This window comes from Choloepus didactylus, chromosome 19 (genome assembly GCF_015220235.1).
Source record: "Choloepus didactylus isolate mChoDid1 chromosome 19, mChoDid1.pri, whole genome shotgun sequence".
NCBI lineage: Eukaryota > Metazoa > Chordata > Mammalia > Pilosa > Megalonychidae > Choloepus > Choloepus didactylus.
In genome coordinates this window covers 52,755,931-52,776,077 of record NC_051325.1, presented here as the reverse complement: position 1 = coordinate 52,776,077, position 20,147 = coordinate 52,755,931, and the positions used below count along the sequence as shown (strand labels likewise).

Sequence of the window (20,147 nt, the reverse complement as noted above, 5' to 3'; positions counted from 1 at the left end):
CACGCTATGGGCTCTGTAAGTGATAGCTGCAAATGTTATCACTGAGCTATTTTCCTTTTTTTCAGAAGGTTATGAAGTCAGCTTCCCAACACTTTCCCTGTCCCTGGACTTCAAGATGAGGCAAACTTTCACAATTGCTAATGTATTTGGATGCTTTCTATGGTCCAGGTCCTGTGATACATGCTCACTCACCCATCCTATCCCACACATCCACTGGTCCATTGGCCTGTCCTTCCACCCATTTTTTTATTAAACATCTACTCTGTGCCTCTCCCTGTACTCAGATACAGTCCTTTCCTTACCACTGTACAATGTAACCAGAGGAAATTGATATTCTGGTTTCCAAAAAGTTATAATTTCTTTTATTTTCAATTACAAAAGCAACACATACTTATCATAAAGTAGAAATATAAAGAAATACATAAAGTAATTTTTTTATTCCCCTCCCTCTTCAGTTCCAGAGAGCACCCTAACAGTAGTTTGGAGTGTATCCTTTAAATTGTTTCTATGCCTTTGCAAACCTCCACACAACACACACACACATATGCACATGAATAGATAAGTGTGGGTATAGGATCATACCGTGCATACTATTCTGAAACTTGATTTTTTAACTTAACAAGCAGTCTTAGAAATTCTTTCCATGTCAGTATGCACAGATCAACCTCAACCTTTTAAACAACTGTCATAATTTTTTAAACAATCTGCTATCAGTTAACATTGTTTCCAATTCTTCCCCCTTACCAACAAGACTGCAGTGAACATCTTCATACATTTTTCTTTGTGCATATGTGTTTTGGGGGTGGGAGCGTGTGTGTCAGAAGTGGACCTTTTTCTTATTTCAGGTTTTTAAATACAACCGATTCTTGAACCCCGATGGATCAGAGAAGAAAGACTTCTACAAGGACGGGAAACGGCTGAAGAACTACAGCATGCCGTGGGGAGCGGGGCACAATCAGTGCCTGGGGAGGAGCTACGCCGTCAACAGCATCAAACAGTGAGCGTGGGGGCAACCGGGGTCCGGAGCACGGAGAGGGGCGGTACCCACAGGCCTTCCTCTCCTAAGGTGGAGCACTCAGCCAGGGCAACGGTTTACAGCAGAGGCTCCACACGGACAGCCTGTGAGCCGTGGCCTGCCCACAAATCTGTTTATTCAACCTACACCATGTTTTTAAAATATGCGCCAGCTTTTAAAAATCAGAACTCATGTAAAAAAAAAAAATTCTGATTTCTTTTGATTTAATCAGATCTGGCAACAGATTCTTGCCCCCAGGTCTGGTGTCCAAATACCAAACACCGCAGCTGACTATGGCTGTCCGTCTGCAGCTGCTGTGGCATGTTCAGAGCCTCTTGGCAGGAACTGGCTGGACTTCATCGTTCCACTTGGTTATTTCCATGCCTGTGGGACCAAGAGCCTCACAAATTCTCTTTCCTGGACCCCAAGAGCCTTGGTTTCCATGATCACAACCAGATGGGACCAGGGGTTATGACCTCTGCTCGGTCCTCATAAGCGGGGTGACCTTTCTCAACCTCTGCTTCCCTAACTATAAAATGGGGATACTGAGCACAACTATATCCCAGGGGTATCAGGAGAAATGAATGGATCATATTTTTTAAGTTCTTAATCCATTGCCTGGCTCATTGTAGGCATTTAGTGTTAGTTATTATCATAATTAATAGTATTATAAATGTGCCAGGCATTTTGCTAAATGAATGAGCACATTATATTTAGCATTTTGGCCTCAGTTTTCTCATCAGTAAAACGGGAGTCAGTATTCTTGGTTATGCTCTAATGCTCCATACGTGTTCCTAAAAAATCACCCTATGTGCAAAGTCACACATTAAATCCCACAAGGATCATGTGAAAAATGGAGTTGGGAGCACAGCACTCAGAGACATAATTAGTGACACATTAAACAAAAGATAAAAGCCTAATAAAAAATGTTTGCATATTTACACATGCTAAATGGTTAAGAAAGACATAAAATTCAAAAATACTACAATAAATATGGCCCTTCTTGAAAAAGCCCTGAAGGTTGCTGATGGAAGTGGGCGCCAGACAAGCTGCAGCCTGTGAGTTGCTGTGAAGGGGTGGATGGAGGGTTGTCTGAAATCAGAGGGAAAATCGTAGCCCATGATGTGGATGGGGGGGCGCTCACAACCCCCCCCGGTGAACCGAGGGAGCTGGTGGATGCTTAGGTGTGTGCAGGTCTGTCTTTAGTGAATTCCTGCATAGCTCAGTTAGCTGGGTGCAGTTTTCTGCACTCACCTTGAGTTTCTCGCCGATGAAATTACACATAAGCAAACACAAAATACACATTATGTTCAAATCGTTCCCCAATACATCAATCATTGAGGAACAAATTCACAGATTCATAACAAGTGTTATAGCAAGCAAAACTGACTGTCGTTCCTGCTTCATAAGGTTTTTGGACAGATAAAAGAGATAATAGTTACTACATGCTTAGCACAGTGTCTGGCACATTGTAAGTGTTTTGATAAATTAGCTAATTGTGTTGTTATTTTTATCTCATGTAATCATCATGACAACCCTGCTTGGTAGGTGTCAGTCTAAAACTGTGTCTAGAGAAATCGTATCATTTAGCATGGTCACATATCTAGGAAGTGAAGGTGCCAGGGGTGGGTTCAGACCTCCCGCCATATAAACTCAGCCTCTAGCATCCCCCAGCTTCACAGCTGGAAGGGACCCAGGCTACCTTTCCCTTCTTTGACCAGAAGGGGAAACTGAGACACAGAAAGGGAAACAGAGTTGGTGAGGGTCACACACACCCAAGTGGCTCAGCCCTGCGCCCAGCTCTCCTGTCCAGAGTGTTGGCTTCCCTCTACCCTCTTCTTCCCTCTTCTTCCTCATTCAGTAAGACTAACGAATCCCTGCCGTCTGCTCGGTCCTGCGTTAGGCAGTGGTGAGACAGAGGAGTACAAGCCACGGTCCTGATGCTTACCAAATGCAGGCAGCCAGGAGCCAGTTAGCATCAGGGAGGCGCCACCACATTACATCATAGGGGACACCGATTACATCATAGGCCTGGTGACTTTGTATATTTATTATGGCGGTTTCCCAGAAGATGGCAGTAAAGAGTGCTTGTTCCTGCAAAACTGGTAGATTATCACAATTACCCCACAGATGGCAGTAAAATGTCTTGAGGTAAGGGCACCTGTTTCTAATTCTCAGAAAGGCACCTGATGGGCTAGCAGCAGACCTGGCCAGGAGAAAGGCAGGATGTGTGTGGCCGGGAGGAGTCAGGAACAACCTCCAAGTCTCAGTGGCTTATAACAACAAAGATGTATTTCTCAGTCATAAAAAATCAGTTGTGGATCTGGGGGCTGCCCTGCATGCAGAGACTCAGAGGCTCTTGCCATCTGCTGACTCTCCCACCTCAGCAGGAGGCCTCCAGGAGAAGAGAAAGCTGGAGAGTCACACACTGGCTCTTAAATGTCTTGGCCTGGGATCAACACACCTCACTTTGGCTCTCACTAGTCCATTGTCCTGCCTGAGCCCGAGGGGGCTGGGAAGTGTGGCCTTTGCTCCACTGGCTTACGCCCCTCCTTTTCCCACTTTTCCTAAAGTGAGGGCCGGGCTCCAACTCAGGAAGAGGCCATTGCTTTCCTGCCTTATTCCAAATAAGCTCATCTTTAATGCCATCTCTCTCCAGATTTGTGTTCCTGGTGCTGATGCACTTTGACCTGGAGCTGAGCAGCCCAGAGGTGGAGATCCCTGAATTTGACTTCAGCAGGTACGGCTTTGGTCTGATGCAGCCAGAACTTGATGTGCCCGTCCGTTACCGTGTTCGGCCGTGAGATCCAGGAGCAGCCGGGGACTCACACACTCGCCTTCACCCAGCCTGTCCCCCAGCCTCCCACCTTTCTGTGTCTGCATTTGGCCCAGGTGCAAAGCTTTGAACGCCCACCTTCCTGCCGTTTTCCCTAGAAGGCTACATCCAGGGCAGGGGAAAGAGGGGAAGCTGAGAGAAGGCAAATGAACAGAAGACACTGAAAGATCTATGGATTATCTGCTGCAAAGTTTTAGTTCCAAAAGCAGACTTTTTCAGCTCTCAGCTCATCTCATTCCTCTCACCTTATGATACCCACAAAAGCTAGTGCAAAAAAAAAGTGCTTTTATCAATTGTAGCAATTGTTCCACACCAAAGCAAGATGTTAATAATTGGATGGTATATGGGAATCCTGTATTTTATGCATGATGGTTCTGTAAACCCGCAACTTCTCTAAAAACAACAACAACAAAAAAAAACCTAGTGCAGACAGGGAAAGTCCATGAGACTTCACGGTTGTGTCTCCAGCTGCTGAGGGGTAACCTTCCAAGTACTTATCAAGTGCTATATTCTGGGCCTTAAACAATCAAAACAAGCTGGCCATTAAAAAGCCACTTCGGCTTTGAATCCGTTGAAATCAGCTTGTCCCCCAATGTATTATTAAACTAGCTAAAGCCAAAGGAGATCCCCTAGAATATCTGCTTCCTTGGAAGCTCCATCCCCTGGACACTCCTGTCTCGTCTGTTCACACTGATCCTTGAGAAGGAGGGTTTTCCCGGGGCTAGCGCACCCAGGTTGCAGAACAGGGGCATCCTTGGAGCATGGGGCTCTAAGGAGTATCGTTCTCTGTCCTAGACTTATGGGCTCCAGATGGCATGGGCTTTCCAAGACTCAGAGAGGGAACTGAGGTAGACACACCCCGAAGGAAGGGCTGGAGGGAACCAGCCAGGGATCCTTAGACTGGTCAAGCCAGAAAGAGAGGAGGTGTTGATTTCATGCATTCTGGCTCTGAAGCTCCAACTGTGGGCATGATTCAGCCTGCTGATGTGATTTTTTTGGCCTCCACTTAAAAAAGAATTAAATGTTGCTATCGTATAATCTTTGGGAGAGTTGATTCAAAATGTCCAGTTTCTCTTGGAAACTTGGAAGATCTGGCCACCACTGGGCCCACATTCCCAAGGGCAACCATTGGCCAGAGCTGAGTAGCAGCCACCACCACCCCCCTTATATGGAGCATGTGCTCGGGGGTTCATCAGGGTTTCAATTTGGTCTGCTTCTCCATTCACAGTACCTCCTGGCCCCTGAAGGCTTTCAGGGTTGAGACCTCTGTTCTAACTCTCAGAAGTGACTGTAGGAGGTGAGTGAGAACCAGATCCTCAGACAATTGTCCCTCCCATTCAGGGTGTGCCACCCTTTAAACAAACAGATCAGTGAGGCCTTTGCCTCAGCTTTAAGGGGGAAAAAAATATGAAAAAGAAAAATTCCTGGGAACCTTTTTATGATGGTAAATATGATTATTAATTTTAACTCCTGTTTATTGAGTACCCTCTAAATGTCTGTAACAGCATTGTAGAAATCGTATTTCTACTCAAGGCAGCTCTATGAAGAGAGGATGGTTCTGTCTTCTTGACAGATGAGGTGAAGTGACTCGCCCAGGGTCCCACAACTTGTAAGCTAGTAGAGCTGGAAAACAAGCAAATGCTAGATGGACAGCTCTCCATTCCTTGGGCTCAAGAGAGTGGCAGTGGAGCAGTTCTGTTTGGAAGGTGGACAGGGCCAGAGGCATCCACGTGTGGATGCATCCAATGAAACAGACAGACAGACAGACACATACACACGCACACACACACACACACAAAACTAGGCCCCTCCAGAGTAACTGGAGGGAGAGGAGAGGACTCAAGACCTCCCAATGTTCCAGGGGCTGGCTGGTCTCTCCTCGGAGCAGTGCCAGGATTCCCAGACACACTGTGATTGGCAGGAGGCGGGATATCCCCAGGGAAACCCTTCTTTACGCCCGGGTGACCCCTCGCCGCCGCCAGCTTCTTAACTCTGCAGGAAACCAGGGCTGACAGCCTTGCGTGGGAGGATGGAGCCGGTTTCCATGGCAACGCTTAGCTGCCTCATCCCTTGCTTGGAAGGGAAGGAAGAAGGCTAGCAGAAATAGCTGCAGGAAGATTTCTGTGTGCGTGGCTGCAACCCTGGCATGCTGGGGGAAAGCCCTTTGTGACTTCCTCCCTTCCAAATCGGGGCTGGTTTGTCACTGAGACTAGATCCTCACCAATGTTCAAAAAAAGGGGTCAGTTCCTTTTAAAAGTGGCATCTCCTTGGAGCCCTGATCATTAGGGAATTACTCAAGGAAGAGGTGATTCTCCCACCAGGCAGTTCCAGCTGGTACCCAAGTACAGTTTTGGAGACAATGATTGAAACCCCTCTTTGTTTTAATCTTTATTATTTTTCTTCTTTCTTTCTTCTTAGTAAAATATAAGCTATAGAGAAAAGAGGGAGTGATGAGTAAGTTAGCTACTTGTTACAGATTAGTTAGGAAGGTGCTTAGATGTCACTGCATGTCTTCAAACCTTGCTCTAGAATCACAAAATTGCAGGACCTCTGTTAGAAAACAGGTTGACCTAATGAAGTGTTTCTTTACCATCGTCATTTTTGCTCTATTTGCTGTATTTTGTATTTTGTTTACCAAACGTTTTCCTTTTGAACAGACTCACTTTTTAAACTTAAAATAAATTTGTTTAAAAAAGGGAAATTTTTCGATTGCTGCTGGTAATGAATAGCATGTATCACTCGCTGCCAAAAATAGAAAGCAACTGTGAAAAATAAGTTTTCTGAGGAGGGGGCTGCATGCTGGTGCTGCCAAGGGGTCTGAGCTGAGGTCTGGGGGGCCTCTCCTCTGTTACAAAATGAGACCAGTAAGAATTAGAGCAGTGCTAAGCCTGAGCCTTTCTTCTCGACATAATCAGAGGAGGTGAAAGGGACAGGGAAAAGAGGACGGTGCTGACCACTGCGGTCACCCATACACTGCCTGGTCTGTTACGGGTGACTGTTGACTTCCGGGTTATCTCCTACCACCCACGGTCCCCCACCCACAGTGAGCTGATGATGTCCTACCCTGCCCATTTCCAAATGGAGAAACAGGCTAAGAGAGTTGAAATATCTTGCCCAAAGTCATTAGTTTTTATGTTTTTTTTTAAAATATAAACAGTTTTTCACAAGCAGCAGTGATTGTTATGCCTTGCTGTCTTACTAGAGTTCTATTTTCTTATAAATTGTTGAGTGGAAACATGCTAAAAAGTATATTAAACCATCTTTGTTTGTGGAACTGCCTCTGAGTGTGATCCAGATCAATAGTGTCCAGATTTTGCTGTGAATGACAGCTATCTAAAAGTAACAGTTACTTAAACATAGCAGACATTTCTTTCTCTCTCATGCAGATATACAAGAACAGAGTTTATGTGGTATCTCCATAGTCAGCACGTCCCCTACTTCTGGTTCCCCTACTGTCTGTAACTGGTGGGTTCCATCTCATGGTCCAATATAGCTGCAGAAGCTCCAACCATTTTATCCACATTCCAGCCAGCAGGAAGGAGGAAGGAGCATAGAAGTGAACATCATCCGCAGCTTCCATTGCATTAATCAGAACTTACTTACATGGCACTCCTTGCTATATAGGAGACTGGGGAAATCTTCTCCCAGTAGGCCAGTGAAGGGGCACATACCCCAGTTTGAAAAGCACTGAGTTGTGCTATCCAGCTTACCAGTAACGGTTTAAGCCATATAATATGCCAGAGGGACAGCATTTGGCCTCCCCCGAACCATTGACTTTAGCCCACATACAGTTTGGTCTCATTTTTGTTTTGTTTTGTTTTGTTTTTTAAATCTACTCTGAGTCTCTGTCTTTTAATTGGTGTATTTAGACCATTCACATTTAAAGTGGTTATTGGTATAGTTGAATTAATATCTACCATATTTGTAACTGTTTTCTATTCATTGCCCTTTGCCTTCCATTATTTTTCTTGCTTCTCTGGTTTTTATCATTTTAAATGATTCCATTTTCTCTCCTCTCTTAGTATATCAATTATACTTGTAGAAATGTTTCAGTGGTTGCCCTGGAGTTTGCAGTATACATTTACAGCTAATCTAAGTCCACTTTCAAATAATACTGTACTACATTACAGGTAATACGGTACCTTATAACAGAGAATTCCCAATTCTCCCCTCCGTCCCTTATAGCATTGCTGTCATTCATTTTATTTATCCATAAGCTGTAATTGTCCAATATATTGTTGCTGTTATTATTTTGAATAAACTGTTATCTGGTAGATCAATTAAGAATAAGAAAAATATTTTGTTTTACCTTCATTTATTCCTTGAATGCTCTTCCTTTTTGTAATGTAGATCCAAGTTTCTGATTTATATCATTTTCTTTCTCTTTGAAGAACTTTAGCATTTCTTGCAAGGCAGGTCTACTGGCAACAAATTCCTTGAATACATGTTTGTCTGAGAAAGTATTATTTCTCCTTCACTTTTCAAGGGTAATTTCACTGGACACAGAATTCTAGGTTGCTGGGGCTTTTTTCAACACTAAATATTTCACTCTACCATCTTCTTGCTTGCATGACTTCCAAGGAGAAGTCTGATGTAATTCTTATCCTTGTTCCTCAATAGGTAAAGTGTTTCAAGATTTTCTCTTTATGTCTGATTTTCTGAAGTTTGAAGATGATATGTGTAGGTATAGATCCTGCTTGGTGTTCTCTGAGTTTCCTGGATTTGTGGTTTGGTGCCTGTCAATACTTTCGGAAAATTCTTTCTTTCTTCTCCTTCTGGTATTCCCATGATGTATATATTATACCTTTTGCATTTGTCCCACAGTTCTTACATTTTTCATTCTTTCTTTTTGCATTTCAGTTTTAGAAGTTTCTATTGACCTATATCTTCAAGCTCACTGATTCTTTCCTCAGCAGTGTCCAGCCACTGATGAGCCCATCAGAGGCATTCTTCATGCCATTGGATCCAGTACTGGCTGATGAGATGGTCAGAAAAGTCTGCAGGGAGCTTCTAGCAAAGGTTTTCTTCCATAATGAAAAAAATATGCTCCTCCTTCCCTCATCTCTTGGAGGTGTCATGTGAGAACATGGCAGCCGTCTTGTGACCATGAGGACAGGAAAATCTCAGAGAAATCAACCAAGAATCCCGAGACCCTGAGCTGCTGCCTTGGCACACTCTGGCATGACTTACTTCTGGATTTCATGTTAAATGAGATAATAAATGTCCTTACTGTTTTCATGTCTTATAGCATGGTGCTTAAGAGCATGAGCTCTGCCTAGGTTTGAGCCATTTAATACCAGGGTAATTTGGGGCACTTCTCTGTGTCCTAGTCTCTTCACCTGTAAAAGAGGGATAAGAACATCTCCTTCCTACAGGTGTCATGAGCATTACATGAGTTAATCCTCACCTACAGTCAATGGAGGAGACAGAAAAATGAGTAAATTCATTAGTTAGTTCCATAATAGAGTTGCCCAGAGGAAATAGAAACTAACTCAGAGCGTAGAGAGGCAGGGAATGTAACACTGGATCTGGGCTTTGAAAGGTGATAGAAATCCACCCTATGGGGAGCGGGGGGATATGATTTGGGGTGGGGGAAACATTCTAAGCTTTAGAAACAGCGTGAACAAAGACCATGTATCAGTTATCTGTTGCTGTGTAGCAAATCTGTTACAGTTTCCTGGCTGCTAAAACAAATTCCATACGCTCAGTTAGCTTAACAACAGGAATATATTGGCTCACTGTTTCAGAGGCTAGAAGGCTTGCTTCCTCCCAGGGTCAGTATCTTCTGGTTGGCCAGCAATCTTTGGGGTTCCTTGGCTTTTCCGTCACATGGCCATGCACAGGGTGCCATCTTTCCTTTCTCCTCCAGGCTCTGTTGACTTCCTGCTTCTGACTGTTCCCCATGGCTTCGCTCTCCCTGACTTTCACTTTGATTATAAAGGACTCCAATAATCTTGATTAAAAACCAACCTAATTCAGTTGGGCTACACCTTAACTGAAGTAACATCTTAAAGAGATATTATTTACAATGGATCCACACCCACCAGAATGCAGACCAAGATCAAGAACATGTCCATACTGGGGTACACAATTCAATCCACCAAACACCCCCAAAACGTAGTGGCTTCAAACCCAACTATTTTATTATTTCTCATGATTTTGTGGGTTGACAGGGGCTTCGCTGGATGGTGCTTCTGCCAGTCTCACTTGCAGTCTCTCATGTGGCTGCACTCAGATGGCAAGTGGGGCTGCAACATCCAAGATGGCTGCCCTCTCCCATCTGGTGCCTTGGCGGAGATGGCTGGAAGGCTGTGCTCAGCTGGGACTTTGGGATGGCTGAGTGCTCTCCTTTCCATGAAATTTTGGAGCTTCTCACTCTCTGATGTGGCCTCTCAATGTGGTATCTCCATGTGGTTTCTCCAGCAGGGTAGCTGGGCTGCCTATGTGGCAGCTCAAGTCTCCCAAAAGCACAGAAGGCCTTCTGAAGGCTTACGCCTGGAATTGGCATCACTTTTGCCACATTCTACTAGTAAATGTGAGTCACATGGCCAAGCCCAGGGTCCACAGGGAAAGGGAGTGCATAAGTTGTGAGCACCAGAATCACTGGGGCCATCTTGGGGTACTGCCCACCACCAGACCAGAGGCTGAAATGCAAGGATATGGAAAGCGGGGATGGTGATGAAGCTGGAAAAACAGACAGAGCAAGGGTCAGACACATGTTTCTGTGACCTGCAATTCCCAAGCTTGTGGGGGAAGAGAGGCACTCCCCTCATGAGGAAGAGAAAGTGCCAAGAATTCTGGCAGCTTTCTCCTAAAGCATCCTTGCCATCAGTTGGTGATGGGCAGAAGCTGCAGAGCCCACCTAGGACCAGCCCCCAGTAAGTCCTGTGTCAGAGGGTCCAGCACTCCCTGGAGGGTGGGCACTTGTCAGGTGGGGTCCTCAGTCTAGAGTCTCTGAGGCCACAGCAGAAACTGAGGTCTCAGGAGAAGTCTTTTAGAACAGCCCTTTACATTCAGAAGGTAAAAGATCAGCCACTCCCTTCCTTAAAACTTTTCAGTGCATGTGAATAAAGTCCACACACACACCCCCAAACACACACACACATACAGTCCTCACTGCATGGTCTTGCTTCTGTTTTTCTCTCCCATTCCTCCATGTTTTTCTCTCTCATTCCTTCATTCCTTCTTTTCTTCATATACTCGGTCCTGGACACAGCTACCGTCTTGCATCCCATCTCCTTCAGTCTCCACCTTGTTCTGCCCCAGCACCTTTGTACCCACTCTCCCTTCTACCTCTGCCTTGGAATGTCCTTCCCCACACTCTTCCTAGCTTGCTGAGTCCTCCTTATTTGTGCCTCAGCTGCATGTCACTACCTCAGGGAGTCCTTGATCTGAATTCAATGCCCCTCCTGTTACTCTCACCCTCATACTTTTGCTTATTTTCTTCAGAGTGATGATCAATTTGAGATTATTTTCAAATACTGTTTCTGCCTCCCATTTGAATGTGAGCTGCAGAGCAGAAGCAAATCTTCTTCCCACTGTTGCATTAGCAGCACAGATTTGGCACCCAGTAGGTGCCCAGGAAATATGTGCTAAAGGAATGAATGGCCTTTGCCTCATTTTAGGAGTTTGTCTTTTATCCTGGACAATGAGGAGTCCTGGAGGATTATAAGCAGATGAATGACATGGTCAGACTTGTGTCTTTAAAAGTCTACCCTGATAGCTGGGAAGAAGTTGGATTAGAGGAGGGATAAAACTTGGGGAGTGATGTCAGAGAGTTGATGAATGAGATCAGGCAGGAGTGGACAAGGGTGATGGAGAGGAGCTAGGATAGATATCAGTCCCCAAAGGGCAGAAGAGCTGGGTTTTAATGAAATATTATCTTAGAAGAATCAGTTAATTAGCTCTTGATCTCTGTGGTTTTGATTTCCTCCTTTTGCTGACTTGCTCCTTTTCTTCTGCATCTTGGAATTCCCAGGCTCCTCTGTGGGGAGGAGATATTAGTTTACCTCTAATTGCTCTGCTGGAAGCCTGTGCCTCAGTCCATCCCCACCCTGCATTTCATCATTGCTTGGCCACAGACCCTTTGAGGACAAGGCTTTGGCTTTGGCAAAGTCCAGGCCACAAAGGGGGCTCACTGGACTGCACACAGACTTGCTTACCCATCTCAGTTTGTGGAGACCTTCTGGGATACCCACATTTTCTCCAAGGGAGGGAGACCAGGAGACCATGCCAGAGGTTATCACAGAGCATTACATGTAGTAGATGCCCCAGAAATGTTAGGTGAGTAGATAGGTGGGGATGATTGGAGGGATGGATGGATGGATGGATGGATGATGAGTAGGTGAGGTAAGTGATTGGGTACATGGATGGGTGGTTGGGTGTATGAATCAATAGATAGATGGGTAAGTAGAAAGATGGTGTATAGGTGGCTGGCTGGATGAATGGATAGGTAGGTGGATGAGTGAGTGGAAAGATGAATAGTGGATGGAATGTGTGAAGTGGTTGGAAAGAAAGATGAACAAATGAGTGGGTGAGTTTATGGACTGATAGATGAGTGGGTAGATGGATGGGTGGGTATATAGTTGGACAGTTGGGAGGGTGAGTGAATGGTTGGGTTGATGGGTAAATGATGGGCAGATGAATGGATAGAGGGATGGAAAAATGTTTGGGCCAATCAGAAATCTAGACTCACTCATTTACCAGGAACCTCTGCCAAGAAACCCAGGGTTCAGTAAAGGCAATCAGGCCAGCTGAGAATAGAACAGGTACTAGAATCAGACTTCTGTCCACTGAAGAATGCCCATCAGCTTGCAGGTCTTGCTTGTGTTAGAATATTCAATCCAAGGGTGAGAAAGCTATAAGTAAACTTAAATGAGGTCAGATGCATGCAAAGCATTTAGTTCAATGCCTGGTATATAGTAAGTGCTCAGTGAATGTTGGCTGCTATTACTGTGGTTGTTGGTATTGCTATAATTGTTACATGTTAATGAGTATCTACTAGTGTTGGACATGATGATAAGCACTTTATATGCATTGTCTCGTTAGTAACCCTCCAGCAGCTCTGTGAAGTAGTCTCTCATTATCCCCATTTTACTGATGATTATGATTATGATTATTCAATGTGACAAAAGAAGAACAAGCAAGAAGACTACAGTCAAAGTGGATGGAAAAATCTCTGTGGCTTTTGGAGCTTTGTCCAGGCAATGCCGTAGCCAAGAGCAAGAGTGTCCTGCATGATACCCACTCAGAGATGTCAACGATTCCCCTGGAGACTTTGGGTACCCCCACAATCACCCTCATAAAGCAATTACTACTACCCAGGAGTCCATGGGAGAGAGGGAAGAGGTGGGTAATTAGCCTTGCTCCGTGCCTATATCTTCTGAAAAATCCAAGTAGGATACCCAGTGGGATAATAGATAAATGATGGCTGGCATTATGGAGTCCAAGAAAAAAAAAATCTGATTTCAAATAGACACATCTCTTGCCAGCACAGTTTAGAGGGGGATTTCACTTGTATTTACATAGACAAATTGGGCCAACTTGACCTCAACACCTCTTAGCAAGAAATCTGCTGAGAGGGTCTGAGCTAAAGATGGTTTGAAAGCACATTGGTCAGGGACTCACTGACCTGGTGCTGGAGCTAGGCTGCCCACACTCTCTGGTTGACCACTGGGCTGCTGTTTCCCTCGATGAACTTTTTAGTTTTCCCATCTGTAAAATGAGACAGTTACACTTGAATTCTAATTGGAGGAGCTCTTTATAGGACATTCTGAGTTTTATTATCTTTTTGCCCTGTTTCCTCTAAGTACATTTTTTCCTTGAGGAGATGGTAAACTGGGCAGAGAGGGTTGTATTAGTTGTGTTCTTTTGGATATAAATGACAGACTCACAATAAAACAGGTGGCACTGGGGCAAGTACCAACTAATAAACCAATGAAATAGAGGAGGAAGCTCAGGAGAACTTCATGTGACAAAAGTGGTCCCACAGGTCAATGGGGAAAGGACAGTTTGTTTCATACATAGTTTTGGAAAACTGGCTAACAGTAGGGAAAACTTAAGTTGGCTCCCTCCTGTTTCAGTTTGCTAAAGCTGCCAGCAAGCAATATATCAGAAATGAGTTGGCTTTTACAATGGGGATTTATTAGCTTACAAATTTATAGCTCTATGGTCATTGTTCCAGTTTGCTAATGCTGCAGAATGCAAAACACCAGAGATGGATTGGCTATACAGTTACAGTCTTAAGGCCATAAAGTATCCAAGGTAACACATCAGTAATCAGGTACCTTCACTGGAGGATGGCCAATGGCGTCCGGAAAACCTCTGTTAGCTGGGAAGGCACATGGCTGGCGTCTGCTCCAAAGTTCTGGTTTCAAAATGGCTTTCTCCCAGGAGGTTCCTCTCTAGCAAGCTTGCTCCTCTTCAAAACGTCACTCACAGCTGCACTCCATCCAGTCTCTTTGAGTCAGCACATTTATATGGCTCCCCAGATCAAGGCCCACCCTGAATGGGCAGGGCCACGCCTCCATGGGAGTATCCCACCAGAGTCACCACCCACAGCTGGGTGGGGCACATTCCAAGCAAATCTAATCAGCACCAAAAGTCTGTCCCACAAGACTACATCAGAGATAATGGCGTTTGGGGGACAAAATGCATTCAAACCGGCACAGTCATAAAAAATCAAATTATGGCATCAACAGGAAGATACCTTCTCTGAAGAGAGGCTGCCAGCATCTGGGACACCTCTGTCACATGGGAAAGCACATGGCTGGTGTCTGCTGATCCTTTTCTTCTGGGTTTCATTGCTTTCAGCTTCTGGCTCCAGTGGCTTCCTCTCTCAGCTTCTGTGGGTCCTCTCTCAGCTTCTCCAGGGTTTTTTGCTGTGAGCTTCTCTTAATTTCATCTCTCTTAAAAGACTCCAGTAAAAGGATTAAGAACCACCTTGAATGGGGTGGGTCGCATCTCAATTGAAATAACCTAACCAAAAGGTCTCTTGTAGGAACTGATTAGAAGAACATAGCCTTTTCTGGGGTACATAACAGCTTCAAACTAACATACATCCCTAATAGTATATATATATGTGTGTGTGTGTGTTTAAAGACCTAAGAGTAAAAGATAAAAATATAAAATTAAAAAAAAAATGTTTGCAGGGGAGGATTCTTTAAACAACACTTTAGAAACACATAAAGCCAAAATAATTCTTTTTTATTACATCAAAAGTGAGGGTTTCTGTCTAACAAAATATACCCTGAAGAAATTTAATAGACAGGAGACATAATGGAAGAAAATATATGCAACATCTAACAACAGACTTAAGATCTAGATTATACAAAGAAGTCCTGAAAATAATCAAGAAAAAACCCAGCAGCCTCAATAGACAAATGGATGCTAGATGTGAACAGGCAATTTATAGAGAAGGAGAACAAGCAACATATAAAGAGAATCTCCCACTCATTAGTAATCAGAGGAATGCAAATTTAAATAATTGAGATGCTACTTTGCACCTCCTTAGACTGCCAGAACTCAGATATCTGGTTAAATGTCAAACACCAGCAGGAATATGGGGATGTAGGAATTCCCGAGCAGCTGGTGGGATGCAGTCTGGAGCAAACATTTGCAAAGAGATCCGGGTGTACTTAGTCAAATTAAGTACATATGCACTCTATGACGCAGCAATTCCAAACTTGGAGAAAATATTTTAAAAATTATGACACTGGTCCATAAGCAGACATGGAGGAGGATGCTCGTGGACACATTAGCTGGGGAGGTGGAAATTGGTGGTCATCTGGGTGAGCATGGTGGGGGTGTGGACAGAGAAGAGGTGAGGATCCACGTCACGGACAACTGTACAGCTATTAAGAGCAGTGGACTAGGTGTACCCAGAGTAACGTGGATGGATCTTAGAGAAAAATAGGAACCAGAATGAAATCTATAACACAAACTATATATAATGGTGGTGGTGAGAAGTGGGCAGGTTTAAAAATGTACACAAAACACATTTTTCAAGAATTCACACAAACAAAATAATACACAGTAAGTATGTGACAATAGTTGCCTATGGGGTAGGAAGGGCAGTGGGAGGGAATGCGGATAAAAAGGAATAACAAAGTTAATAAAATAATAGAGAAGAAAAACAGTATCGGGTTTTTTGTCCTGCTCCTGGCCTTGGCCGGAAAGAAGTGTAGCTCCACAAGGACAGGACAATGTTTGTTTTTTAATCTCCCATCCCCAGCACTGACTTCAATGCTAGGCACATAGTAGATGCTCAGTAAACCTTTGGAAGGATTCCATGAATCAATACAAGAATTGATGGATGAAAGACTTTGTCAAAGGCTGTTCTGGTGTTTGGAATGCCCACTGATTTTGGACTCAGACAAAGAGATTCAAACCCTGGTTGTGCCAGCCACTTTCTAGCAAGATGTTGGGCAAGATTTCATCTCTCTGAGCCTTGGTTTCCTCATCTGTAGGTAACCTCATCTCTCATGAGCATTGAGAGGGCTCTTTGAAGCAAATATTCATCTCTGCTCCTTGGCTAAGGGGAGCAGAGGAGCAAGGCAGTTCTGGGTGTATTTTAGATGTACCCAGAAGGCTGTATTCTGCAGCAGTGCCTGGAAATTCCACCAATATAAAGATACCCACCCACCCCCACCCAGTCAGGAAGGCTTTATTGTTTTCTTCAGCTTCCTTTGGAAACACTCAGGCATTCAGCACCTTAGTTTAGTAGAGAGGTCAGCTCAGAGCCATGTCTGACCCTGGAAACACTGGCCTCAGGCAGGAGGGAGTCTGACTCCTCTCTTTTCTCTCTCACATCCCACTTCCAATCCAACAGAATATTCTGATAGTGCTACCTTCAAAATATATTCTGAGTCTGACCACTTCTCCCCAGCTCCACTGCCACCACCCTGAACCAAGCTGCCACTGTCTCTCCCAGGACAGTGGCAGCCTCGCTCCCACCCTTGCCCGGTACTGCCTGTTCTCCAGAGTGATCTTGAGTCGAACCAAAGTCACTCTCTGTTCAGATCCTCCAATGATTCCCACCTACTTCATTCAGAGTAAATCCCAAAGTCCTTAGCATGACCTGCAGGAACCCCCATGGTCTGCTCCCCCTCCCCACCCACCCCACTATCTCACCTCCCACCACTCTCCCTCCAGCTCGCTCTGTTCCAGCCACTCTGGCTGCCTTGCTGTTTCTTACACATGGCTCATCTCCCTCCCCAGGATATTTGCACTTGCTGTTCCCTCTGCCTGGAATGCCCTTCTCCCATCCTCCCCCTGGCTAGCCCCTTCTTATCTTCCAGGTTTCTGCCCGGATGTTACCACCCCAGAGAGGCCCTCTCTGAACACCCTCACTTAGTCTTTCTTCAGTCCATCATCATGTTCGTTTCTTTATAACACCACAATCTGACATTTTCTCCTTTTTAAAAACTTGCTCTTTTAGTTGCCTGTATTCCCTCACTGGTCTACAAATTCACAGAGGGGGCGGAGCCAAATCAGGGCAGCAGGGCCTCGGAAACCCTGGGCAGAAACTTCAATTTTAGTCTAAAGCATGAAGTCCTTGGGAGGGTTTAAGCAGGTGAGAGAAGTGTCCCAATGTATGAAATGTAAAGATCCTTCTGGCTGCCAGGGGCAGAGCAGGCGGCAAGGGTGGGAGCAGGAGGCCACGGAGGAGGCTGTGGGGAGAGATGATGGTGTCTTTGGCCAGGATCATTGATGATGAAGGCAGTGAGAAGTGGAAGAGTTAAAAGAAATATAATAATATTATGTGCAACTCTATGGAAACAAATCTCTTAAGTTTCAGAAATGAAGAAAATAAACACCAAAGAGGGGAAATGCCTTATCTTGGATTTTTCTCCCCTAGGAGCTCATCACTCCCCCCCCCCAGGACCAATTTACTATCCTGCAGTAAATATATGTTTGAAAGAATAAACGAGGAAAGGGGGGCCCATTTATGGCACCCTGAGGGAAGCTTTGCCCACATCTCTAGGGTTCTAGATTCATTCACGGCATTATTTGATGGATTCCATTGCTCAACTAGAGAGGAGAGGCCTAACACAGGGCCTGGCACACAGGAAACTTTCTATATGAGTCGAACTAATGCAGAAATGAATGAATGAATTGCTAGGGTATACAAGGGCTCACTCACACTCTCTTCCCCTCACCTTGCTTTCTTGATCTTCTTAACAGTGATCACCAACTAACACATGGCATGTTTGTCAATGTGCTCATCGTCCACCTTCCTCTACTAGAATCTAGAATTCTATTCTACAATTAGATTTTAGAATCTAGGAAGGAAACTCCATGAAATCAAAGGCTATTTAAAATTGCAATCATCCCACCCCCATTCTCTACCCCTCTCTGTGCTTTCTTACTCCCCACACCTCTTATTCCCGTCTGGCATACTCTGTTTCACTTTTTTTGTTTATGGTGTCTCTAGTCAGCTCCACGATGGCCGGATGTTTGTGTTTGCTTCACAGCTGTGGGCGCCTTGCACACAGTAGGCGCTCAGTGCATGCTGTTGATTCCACGAGGAAAGGCGGAATCGCAAGGCAGGTGCTAGAGGTAGCCCAGGTGGGAAGGGCCTGACAGCCAGGCACATCTCCACCCCAGCCCCGGGCCCGCCCCTGGCTTCACGAGCAGGCTGGGCCGGGAAGGCAGGAGTTAAGCGGCGCGCGCGCTTCCGACCCGCAGGTGGCGCCGTCCGGCCTCGGTGCCCGACTCCCGGAGCTCCGAAGTGCGGGACAGAATCGCAGCGAGCGCGGAGCCGAAGCTCAGCCCCGACTTGTTGATCTCGCCCAGGCAGCCACCGCTGTCGCCGCCGCCGCGGGAGAAGGACGAGGTGGAGGAGGAGGTGCCGCCCGATCACCGTCCTGCCCCCCGCACCTTCCGCACCGCCCCCCGCGACCTCCGCCTCCTAGAGCGCGCCCCGGCCGCGCGGCGCCTGCAGTCCGGGTGCTTCGCCTGCCCGGCCGGCGTAGGCCCGGCTCAGCCCGGCCCCGGGACCGCCGCTGCCCGCGGGCGGGGGCACCCGGGCCGCCGGGGCGATGCGTGGTCCCTGGCCCCGGGAGGTGGCCACCCTGGGGGTGAGTCTTGGGGCGCGTGGCCCGCAGCGGGGATGCCAGGGGACACGGGCAGGGGCTTGCCTGTCGCGGCTCGGCCCTGTTGGTCTCACCCGGCTCCGCGTCTCCAGGCTGGGAGGGGGTTGCTTTGGGAGGGATGCAGGTAGCGGGCAACGGCTGGGGCCTGGGGAGGCGCGCTATCCCCATTCCGGGGCTGGGGTCGAGGATCGAGGACCTGCTCTCCATAAGCTGAGGGGCTCAGGGGAGCCCCCCCCCTTTCCGAAATCCTCAGTGCGCGGCGGGAGGAGGGCGCGTTTTGAAAAGGCCAGAAAATTCAGCCCATTTCCCCGCCTCCCACCTCCCCCACCCCTTCCCTTCCAAGCTCCAGGAAAGGCGCAGATCCCGGAGTTATAAAAAGCCATCGCAGGAGAGAAGCGAGGAGGAGGAGGAGGAGGAGGAGGAGGAGGAGGGGGAAGAGGAAGAGGAGGAGGAAAAGGGGGCGGGGAAGGAGCAAGGGGAGGATCGAGCAGGCGGTTCCTGAAGACTCTTCGTGCCCCTCCTGCGGTGGGGTGGGGGGCGCAGAGCTGGGAGCCGGAATTCGCACCGAGCTCCGCTATGCGTCTTTGGGGCTTACCTCGTCGCCAGGGCGACCCCAGGAGGTGTTCTCGTGGTTTGGGGAGAGGGGTCGCACCAGGACAGAAAGGTTGTCGTGAACACCCTGTCCGTTGTGACCTCCGACAGGTGGGGCACCTGGAATTCCCTCAGAATCCCCCCAAATCTTTTAAGGTTTGGAAAAAGCAGAGCCATGGCCCTCCCTCCTCCTCCAAATCCTGAATATCTCGGAGCGGAGGAGAGAAAAGATAACTCTTTTTTAAAAAGAAAGTTTTTCGTGCAGCGCCCCTCTGCCCCCATTGAAGGACCAGGTTCGGGACTCGACGGGGTGCTCCAGAGAAGGAGTTTCAGCACTCGAAGGGGCAGACAGCGCCCGGGGTGGCTGGGTTGGGCCTGGAAGTCCGGGGTGGGGCCTTCTGGGCCCCAGCGGCGCCTCTTGGGGCCCTCTCCCCGCCCCAAAGGGCGGCCCCCTCCCTCCATCTGTGAGGTGGGGCGAGCTTCAGCACCGGCGGGAGGGACAGCGCCCAGTCGTTCCGCCCCCCTGAGCCGCTTATCTCTGGGAAGGTCAAGGCCGGCTGGGACCCCGGCGGAAAGGTGGGGAGGGGCCGCGCCCAGCTCGGGTTTGCTG

General features: G+C 46.8%; 2 protein-coding genes across 4 annotated transcripts in view; both read left to right on the top strand.

Moving 5' to 3' along the window:
- The window catches only part of PTGIS (prostaglandin I2 synthase), a 49,830-nt gene extending 40,745 nt beyond the window's left edge, over nt 1-9,085 (top strand). Inside the window, exons 9-11 of one of the 3 annotated variants that reach the window (XM_037812108.1) lie at nt 846-997; nt 3,675-3,755; nt 8,768-9,085. In XM_037812108.1, coding sequence (XP_037668036.1) covers nt 846-997; nt 3,675-3,755; nt 8,768-8,933 — 399 coding nt within the window. In that variant the 3' untranslated portion in view covers nt 8,934-9,085. Of the gene's footprint in view, nt 1-845; nt 998-3,674; nt 8,148-8,711 lie in introns of those variants that run through there. The other 2 variants (XM_037812107.1, XM_037812106.1) reach the window with 2 other exon arrangements.
- Nucleotides 9,086-18,679: 9,594 nt separating this feature from the next.
- The window catches only part of KCNB1 (potassium voltage-gated channel subfamily B member 1), a 96,359-nt gene continuing 94,891 nt past the window's right edge, over nt 18,680-20,147 (top strand). The window contains exon 1 of the mRNA XM_037812068.1: nt 18,680-18,931. The gene's annotated coding sequence lies outside the window, so the exon portion shown is untranslated. The remainder of the gene's footprint in view (nt 18,932-20,147) is intronic.